This window comes from Hyaloscypha bicolor (genome assembly GCF_002865645.1).
Source record: "Hyaloscypha bicolor E unplaced genomic scaffold K444scaffold_116, whole genome shotgun sequence".
In the NCBI taxonomy this organism is placed as follows: Eukaryota; Fungi; Ascomycota; class Leotiomycetes; order Helotiales; family Hyaloscyphaceae; genus Hyaloscypha; species Hyaloscypha bicolor.
Window position 1 is genome coordinate 1,015,256 of NW_020194618.1, and position 8,840 is coordinate 1,024,095.

Consider the following 8,840-nt stretch of genomic DNA (forward strand, 5'->3'; position numbering starts at 1 on the left):
CCATTCTGAGCTCGATTTCTCTCTACCATGCTTAGGAAATCGAGCGATTTTGACTTGTTATGTAGGACTCGGCAGACTTGCATATAGAACTCGCAAGCAGTAATTTTGTAATCAACCTGCATCAAGATGCGGCCTGATAAGGTCTCTAGTATCCCCAGAAAACCATAGATTCCGTCTCAAGAGTCTGTGGAGAACTTGTTCTTGGATAACCGCAGGGAGTGGCAAGTCCGCTGTATCTCCTGCTTGTAAGCGGAGCTTAAACGCCATGCTGCGCTGAAACGTCACTAACTCCTGGGGTTGTTCATGAATGTTTGCCTCCGTGATTTCGTCCATATAATCCAGGCAACAAATCATTGTGGGGATAGCCCTTTTGAATTCATCCCATTCTGCACACCACCAGCCGTATACAACAACTGCTCTGCGGGCCAGGAGAATCTCCTGGACAAGCCAAACACGGCTCCACCAGGGGCGTACTAGGGTGTTACCAAGCGAAGACCAATAGCTCCTGAACCCTTCATCCTGGCGAGGTGAGACAGCAGTAATCCTGCATCATGCCCGTATGTGACATTAGCAAGGCCGTAAAGCAAACGGAGAGCCGGAACCGTTTCTCTTCCTCGCCCAACCAGCTAAACAATGACCTCATCAACTCTCTTATAGATATCTTTCATCAAAGTAACCTGTTGGCCACATTCTTCGTTGTCGTCCTAGTTAATACAAACTATATTGACCCCAATAAGGGAAACCAACAAGTCATTACCCTTGGCAAATCCTTGGCCTTATAAAGACTATTGTTTTTTAATATATATATTATCAAATAAACTCTCGCTTATAACCTTCTAAGGTAATATTTAAATCTTAATATTATTAGCTCTCTTTTAAATTTAACCTGAATTAAGGAGAGGGGAGGCGGTGAAAGTAGCATTTGCGCACTTTTAGAGCGATGATATGTAGATTGAGACGAAGAACAAGTAAGGTCGTGCGGGGAAAAAAACTCTCCCTAAGAAAAGAGAAGTCCAAGCCTCAAGTTTTCTGCGCAAACTGTTGAAAGCTGCGCCTCGAAAGCATCTCAACTACCAGTCAATGACGGCCGGCCCTGGGGAGGCGGTGTAGGCGGGTCGCGCAGCGAAAGCCCAGCGAGAAAACCTAGATGTCAGGCTGTGTACTTCTGCCTAAGACCTGGTATCTGCTGCGCTGCGGCCAGCTTTGCCGTCACGGGACCAGAAAAAGCATTGTTCGCAAGGAACACCAAAACTCCTGCACTTCCTTTTTATATATAAATACACCACTCAACTTCTTGAAAACTCCTTAACAAGGAAGGAAGGTTAGTACAAGCCAGCGAGGAAACTATAACCGGTTATTAAGCAGCTGTAATAGGCCCCTTAGGTTTCCCAAATACGTAAAACGAACCCCCTCAAAAAACAAAGATCAAGTTTCTGAGGCGTTTCATTCGGTATCAATCGACTTATAAGCAGACTTTATTGATACTGAAGGCGGCAAGTTGCACCCCCGGCAGATTATCGGGCTCGCCAAGACTCATTCTCCGCTAGTCCTCTCTAAGTCGTGATAAATTCTCACTAATAGTACATTTTGGTGAGAATCTTCCCCGTTAAGTGAGTCTCGCACACTTACATAGAGCAAGTATAAAGGGCACTAGCAGTAGGCTGGGAATTCGTAACGGCGATGTATCCCCTGCCACTTATACCGAACGCTGGGATTGCGTTAGTATGTCATGTTAGGCGTAAGTTGTAAGATGTGACGAACCTATGTCGTATGGCAAACAATGGCCAAAAGAGGCGACGCTGATAATGCTAGAAGCGAATGCGAACGCTTCTGCCATAATGATGACTAGCTTCTCCTAATCCGAAGAACATGTATGGTCCTTACTCTATCAGCATTAGAATTAATGAGAAGAAGGTAATAATTCTTCATTTCCATGTTTTGCTGTTCTGAGAGAACCTATCGATGCCTCCACTTGCTAGTGGCTAGTAGCAGTGCAAAACGCCCCGCTAAACCCCGTGGAGGCTCGTGCAAAAGCTCAGGATTGATGCCCCAAGCGACCAGCCTATTGACCTATCATCTCAGTCCAGCAAGCGCCCACCAAAACTGTACACATCGTTTCCAGAGCACGCCACGTGGCTATGCCTTGAAGACCCTCACTCAAAAATGCATTTGCTGTTAGTTGTGAAAATTGCGGCCAACTATCGTTCGATTAAAAGCACGCACTGTGCTTCCACTCTTTATCTCAAGTCTTAAAAATGCGTCAGCGTTGTCAATCACATCTTTCACTCCATAATCACACTTAGTTGGAGCTTCCAAACTACCCGCGACACACATCGCAAAGTGGACGGCAAGCGGTTTTCTTGCTTTAACAAACGTTGCCGCCAATTGAGCCAGAACCAGACTCCAAAGTTACGAAATCAATGTCAGTAGATTGATTCAGCGCAAGCAGTGTGCTAAGAATTATCAGGCCAGTACCTTTCAGGGCTAAAGATCAGCTTAATCACGACTTGGACGCAAGTTCGCCATGGCAATCTAATACGGCCCAATGTTTGCCCGGTCATCCACGAATCCGTTTATCCGATATTCAGAGTCTGACTTCATTTCTCGAGACCGAAATATACTCTAATGACTTGGAGCAAATGGCGCCCTACTTTTGGTTGATGTCCTGGCGCCGCAGCTCAAATATATCTCCTTTACATCGTCAGATAGTCAAGGGCCGGGATATAGTCGTGGCCGAGGATCCAAGTCTTCATCTTGTCTGGCGTTCGAGTCGGATTCACATGAAGCCAATTCCAGCGTATTTACTAAATTACGCCTTCTGGAAACAGTACCTTTTAGATGATGAGTCGCCATTACCGGGAAGAAGGCGTGTTCGAATCTTGAGGGCGGCTCTCGGATATATTCGCACCTATTATTATTTGATAGGACACGAATCCGATTATATCTTGGCCCAAGAAAAGCACTTGATCCCAGGTTCTGTGTCATGGACGCAATTCTGCGCATTCACATCCAACTTCAGTGCGATTGCAGATGGTGAGGTCTCAGACCGCTACACCTTTGGAGAACTCCGCCTGCATAGGTTGAATTTCTATTGCAAATTTATTCTGGGCAAATTCCGCATTCACAGACTACCTACAACCTACGGCGCATATTTTTCTAGATTTTACGCGCCACTTCTATTTGTCTTCGCCATATTCTCAGTTATACTTAACACCCTTCAGGTGGAGCTGGCAGCCGAATCACTTACATCCCAGAAATGGTCGAACCTTTACACGATAAGCCGTGTGGTGTCGATTTTGACGTTAACAGTTTCGCTTGGCCTACTCCTTTGGGTTTTCATTCTTTTATCTTTCAGGTTCACTTTTGAATGGAAGTATGCTATTTTGGCCGAGTGGAAACGGAGCAGGAAAATCAAAGCCATTTCGGCGAGATATAACACCAGCGCAACAGCGTAATCCCAAAATATCGCATCGATCAATGTAGGAAATTAACCATTTGACATGCAGTAAATCTCGAGCTTTGAGTTCCCTCGCATCTTCCTCAGATTAGAGTACATGCTTCTCATCGGCTGTGACTGTTGTCTCAATCACATCTTCCGTACATTGAACATCTCCTCGCCGACCCAGTAGCCGCCTCATAACGCTGCCATCGCTCCAATTCCCTTCTACTGCCTTCAGCACTTCCTCTGTGATCTGGAAATCATCTCCCAGTCGATCTAGAAGCATCGTCATAATCGCTCCATTACGATTCCCTGCCGCTGCCTTAACCACCTCCTCCGTGATCTGAATATCATCTTGTTGATCCAGCAGTAGTGCCACAACGTTTTCGTCATAATTCCTTGCTGCCGACACCAGCACCTTTTCTGTAATTTGTAGATCATCCCCTCGTCGATATAGAAGCATCGACATAGCCTCCACGCTAGATCTCTCGGCCATTAATGCCGTTAACTCTTCCGTAATCTGAATTTCATCCCCTCGTCGATCCAATAACAACGCCATAACTCCACCGGTATAAAACTTCGATGCAGCTGCTTTTACAAACTCTTCTGTGATACGAATATCATCTCCTCGTCGATCTAACAGCAACTCTAGGACTTCTTTGCCATAACGATTCATTATGGACGCCTTCACCACCTTATCGGTGATCTGAACGTCGTCCCCTCGCCGGTCTAGGAGAAGTGTCATAACCTCCACATCAAACCTTGAGGCAATCCATGCTGTTAACTCTTCTGTGAGCTCAATCTCATTCGCCCGTTGACCCAGCAGCACCGCCATAACTTCACCATTGTAATTTAATGCTGCTGCTTCCACCACCTCTTGGGTGATCTGAATATCATTCCCTCGTCGGTTAAGCAGTATCGTCATAGCCCTTTTGCCATTCCAGTTCTGTGCTGCTGCCTCTACCACCTTTTGCGTAATCTGGACATCGTCTCCTCGTCGATCAAGGAGCAGCGCCATAGATTCACCATTAAAATTCCATGCTGCTGCCTCTACCACTCGTTCAGTGATCTGAATATCATCTCCCATTCGATCCATTAACAGTGTCATTGTGGCTTCATTAGAATTCATTGCTGCTTCCCTCACCACTTCTTCTGTGATCTGAATATCATTTCCTAGTCGATTTAGTAGCAGTGTCATGACCCTTTCACCGTTAATATTCTGTGCTGCTGCCTTCATCACTTCCTCTGTGACGCCAGATAGATATGGCTCGCCATAGTCCAGTAAAGCCTTCAACACCTGGCCCCCTTTTGCTACCACGGTTGTAAGGCAGTCCACTGGGAGATCCTTTTTCACTGCGTCCTTTTCGTCATGAAAAATAAATCGAGCAAGCCAATCAATATCTAGTTCGATTGCAACAGAACCTCGTGTCGTATATTCTGTTCGCTGACCAGAAGCTACCGTGAACCAAAGTTGGGCTCGAAAATTTTCATGCCAGAGAATTCCGCTGAACTCTGAAGATAGTAGAGAGGCATCGCCATCGCTGCGAACGTGCGAATACCAGTGCCGCGATGCATATTCAAGGAGAGTATGCTGCGATATTTCTTCTCTTCTTTCAGGGTTGTCTCGGATGTTTGCAACTAACGCTGCTGATTCAAAGTCATCAAAATCTAAGTACCTGATACAAGCCCGAGCAAGAAATGTATCAGGGTTTTCTGCATGTAGAAAATCTGATGCCGAGAGAGGATTGTCTGCCTTTGACAAAAAGTCCTTTAGTGACTGATGTATTAAATACACCTTTCCATCGCGGACTTCCAGAAGAAGACCTGCACTTTTATTTACAGATCTTTCAGTCAGATATGTTCGATATTCCTTGGTGTCTTTTGTGCACCGACAGTTCTTTTCTGGACGTAAAGCTAAAGCTGTCTCTAGTTCCATGAGAGATAAGGGTTTGCGTGCGAATGTGACCCAAGTCAGAAGTCGAGCTGTATCCTCGTCCTTCAAAAGAACCTCTACCAATATTTGATAGAGTTCATCCAATTCCGGAGGACTATCTTCGATTTCTCGTATAATTTTTTTCTGGTTCGGTAGATCCAGTCGTTTTATCCTCTTGATAACAATCGAGATCCATAGAAACGTCGGACCGGCTTTAGCAGCGAGCTTTTCCTCTATCACTGGCTTAAATCTTTCCAATGCACTGTCCAACTCTTTCAATTTGGCTCCTATAAAGCGTTGAATATCTTCATAGCGAGCTCGCAGATATAGAGTTTCGCTATTGGCAAGAGCATTAGAGATATTTTTCTTATGCCTGCTAACGATCAAGAACTTGATCGTGGGTCTTTTTGTAACCGGTAAAGAGGAAAATAGTCTTCGAATTCGCTCGAGAAGATCGATTATTCCACTCTCGAACTCGTCCAAGCCATCAATGAGACAACATATCTCGTGATGACATTCATCGGAAATCATGTCGTGAAATATGGCCCATAACCTTGCAAGCGGTGCTGTATCCCAGTACTCTGCTCGCTTCTGATATTGCAGGGGCAAGTGCGTGAACATTTGCGGAGAGGAAAGAAGCTGCACGATCAAGGCCCTCAAGATTGTCTCCGCGTTCTGAAACCGTGGATCAAGTTGGCCAGAGCAGAAGAAGTAGATAATCTTGTGCGAGGATGTTTCTTGCTTGCTTTGAACCTTCTGTTCAAGTTTCTCAAGAATATTCTTGCACAGAACGGACTTCCCTTGGCCTGGAGAGCCATAAATACACAGCAGGCCGGATACGTCTGATTTCTGCCACTGGTCGATTTTCGGATCTAATGATACCCACTGCAGAGTTCCATTTTCAGCATCACTGATCCTATCCCTGACCTCTGATACGGGAAATGTGGCCAAATGCTTTAAGCATCGTTCTTGTGCAGGCGAAAGTCCTAATTGAACTATTCAGAACAGATTTATGACCAACTAACGCGCTTACATACTTGGAATAAATCGTTTTGAAATCGCCTCTGGTGCTTCCGCTACATATTTTTTGATCTTTTGCATGACTATCTCGTATGAACCATGAGAGCGACTTTCAAATTTCACAAGGCCTGAATGATCAGTATCTAGAGGTATATGCTGATGGAACATATCTGGTAGCCCTGTCCTAGTTGCGGATTCTTCTGTGACCAGTAATTGTTTTGGTCCCGACCTGGTCAAAGTTCCATCGGTTTTTTGCTGGGATAGCACTTCCATTAGTATATTTGTAACGTTTTCGGTTCATGGGATCTTACCACAACTGTCGGACTCTCGCTCCGCTCATAAAACGATATGACCTCGAAGCCTTGATTCAAACAGCAATCTGCGAATCGTCTAGATAGACTAGATAGAAACGATGAAGGCTCCGAGTCTTTATCAACAACCAGGTCATCTATGAGCCTTTTATTTGGCTGGCCCTTGACGATTGACCTTAACTGATCGTTTCTCATACCGAGGTTTGGCACACCAAAAAGGAGCAAAGCATAGCAGCTTTTGTAGATATTGGTGTATTCTGAATCACCTTGAGCTTGAATTGCCAAAGAAAGCGCCTGCACCATCAAGTATCCAGTTAGCGAGCACATTACATCATCTGTAGGAAGCGACAACGTTACTTCTTTCACGAGTAATCCTCCCAAGCTGTGTCCAATGAATATGATCGGTCGATGATTAGTCTATTTCACTATGAGCGAAGACCAAACTACATTTAGATCAGAACAACCTACAGAAGTAGTGATTCGGAACGCTTTGATGAGCTCCAAGAACGTCTTCGCTAGGTCCACAATGGACTGTTTCGAGTCGCTCTTAGCCAACGCTGTGTCGTATCCGTACAGCAAAACTCGGGTATCTGGTACGTCGCTTGGAAGGAAATCGCGTAACCAAACATCATCGCTTCCAGATGCTTTCCACGTTCCTATCGGGTGAGATCCAAGACCAGGGACCGCGATTACACTGTACGGAACCCGAGAAAATCGAAGTCAGCAAAGTGTTGGCACCAAATAACTGCACCACTGAACTGATCATTATCAAGGGCGCTTACTCCACTATAGAATCCCTTTGTCCATGTCCTTCATAGACTGGGGTGATACCAAGAAACTTAATATCATACGCATATCGGTGAACGATTCGGGATTCCCTCTCGATATCTTCCAATGGCTGTGGAAGAGATCGAAATGTGACTGTAGCACAGGCGCCTCGTTTATCCCTCCTAACTAAAGAGAGATGTATGACATTCGTATCGCCTGTTCTGGAGACGCCAATGCGATGGCTTAGATTTTCGAGTTCGCTCAAGAGCTCGTTTTGGGTCACATTCGTTGGAATTTCCTGAATGCGCAGAGTGAGAGATTTGCTGGAGTTTTTGGGGGGGATCTCCACCGTTGTCGTAGGGGAGGTTTTATTCTGTCTGCGTTGATGGCTTCCGAGTAGAATATTACCTAATGTCACAACCAGTATCAGGGACCAAGCAAGAAGTCCCGATATCTCAGCCCAATGTGGCCAGCCTGTAGCCATAGCGGGAGGTGTGAAAAGATTTGGCCGTTAGGAATTGGCCGGGAGAAGGAGATGAACTTCACAAACACTTCAATCTGGGAGAAAATTCTTGCGCAAGTAAGAGCTGAACGTAGGAAAAACCGATGACGTAGATGATCCTTTGGATTAGCGTTTGGCGCCCCGTCACCGCCTTGTGGTGCAAGATTGAGAGGAACTGAACCGATTTTGAGCCAGGCGTATTTTTGCTGAGTTTAACATGCCAAGATTGTTAAGACAGCTGGCGAATTACCGTCCAGAATGGGGTTCGCGTCGGCAGGTAGGGACATTAGGATAGAGGCTGGCTTCCCGGGCTGGCTGGGTTCTCTTTATCATTCTGAAGCGGGCTATCTGGTCCAGCTGACCTCTACCTATCATGGTGTAGTGTGATGCAGGTGTGATCCTTCAACTGCAACCACTTTGGTGTATGCCCAGCCCGCCCAATCCTCTTCCCCCAAATCGCCACCATTCTCGTCCTGCTTCAGGCGAAGACTGCAATGCAATCTGCACGACGACAAGCAATGGCAAGCAGCGCACCCGGCAAGCCACTTGGGTGCGGGCAGACTCGAGGCTCCAGTAAGGGGGATTGCATTCGCCAGTCGCAGGGCAGCACGACGCCCCGACCAAGGGGCTCACTACCCAACTGCTCTCTGAGCCGGACGACGATTCCGCCCATAACGCTGCGGCCAGCGCACCACGGCACTGCGTGCAGAGAGACGCACAGCGCATTTCGCTCCAGCCACCTGAGAAGCAAACACAGCTCCAAGTGGCTGGTTATGTTCGTCGCGACTCGCAACTCTCCCGCTTTCGCGTCTGCATCCTCGCAGCTGGCGTGATCGTCTACTTCGGGGGAAAAAGTAAAACGACCCC

General features: G+C 46.4%; 3 protein-coding genes across 3 annotated transcripts; 1 reads left to right on the plus strand and 2 right to left on the minus strand.

The window, feature by feature from the left end:
- Positions 1–111: 111 nt before the first annotated feature.
- K444DRAFT_691915 (uncharacterized protein) lies at positions 112–498 on the minus strand (the record flags this gene model as incomplete). Its single annotated transcript, XM_024887813.1, has 1 exon — positions 112–498. A coding segment is annotated over one exon (387 nt), but the record flags the coding sequence as incomplete, so codon positions are not given.
- Positions 499–2,259: 1,761 nt separating this feature from the next.
- Positions 2,260–3,383, plus strand: K444DRAFT_565259 (uncharacterized protein; the record flags this gene model as incomplete). Its single annotated transcript, XM_024877097.1, has 2 exons — positions 2,260–2,422; positions 2,468–3,383. Coding segments are annotated over exons 1-2 (918 nt in total), but the record flags the coding sequence as incomplete, so codon positions are not given.
- A 5-nt stretch (positions 3,384–3,388) lies between these two features.
- K444DRAFT_593189 (uncharacterized protein) lies at positions 3,389–8,272 on the minus strand. The gene is made up of 6 exons (XM_024878291.1): positions 7,486–8,272; positions 7,172–7,397; positions 7,061–7,120; positions 6,704–6,997; positions 6,410–6,647; positions 3,389–6,358 (listed from the first exon to the last, which is right to left on the minus strand). The coding sequence occupies exons 1-6, from the start codon at positions 7,953–7,955 to the stop codon at positions 3,546–3,548; spliced, it is 4,101 nt and encodes a 1,366-aa protein (XP_024734629.1). The 5' UTR covers positions 7,956–8,272; the 3' UTR covers positions 3,389–3,545.
- Between the last annotated feature and the right edge of the window lie 568 nt (positions 8,273–8,840).

Coding starts and splice junctions, on each gene's coding strand:
- K444DRAFT_593189 (XM_024878291.1), bottom strand. CDS start 7,955: ATGGCTACAGGCTGGCCACATTGGGCTGAGATATCGGGACTTCTTGCT. Junction 6,998..7,060: donor GAGGATTACTCGTGAAAGAA/GTAACGTTGTCG, acceptor TTGATGGTGCAG/GCGCTTTCTTTGGCAATTCA. Junction 6,648..6,703: donor GCGAGAGTCCGACAGTTGTG/GTAAGATCCCAT, acceptor GTGCTATCCCAG/CAAAAAACCGATGGAACTTT.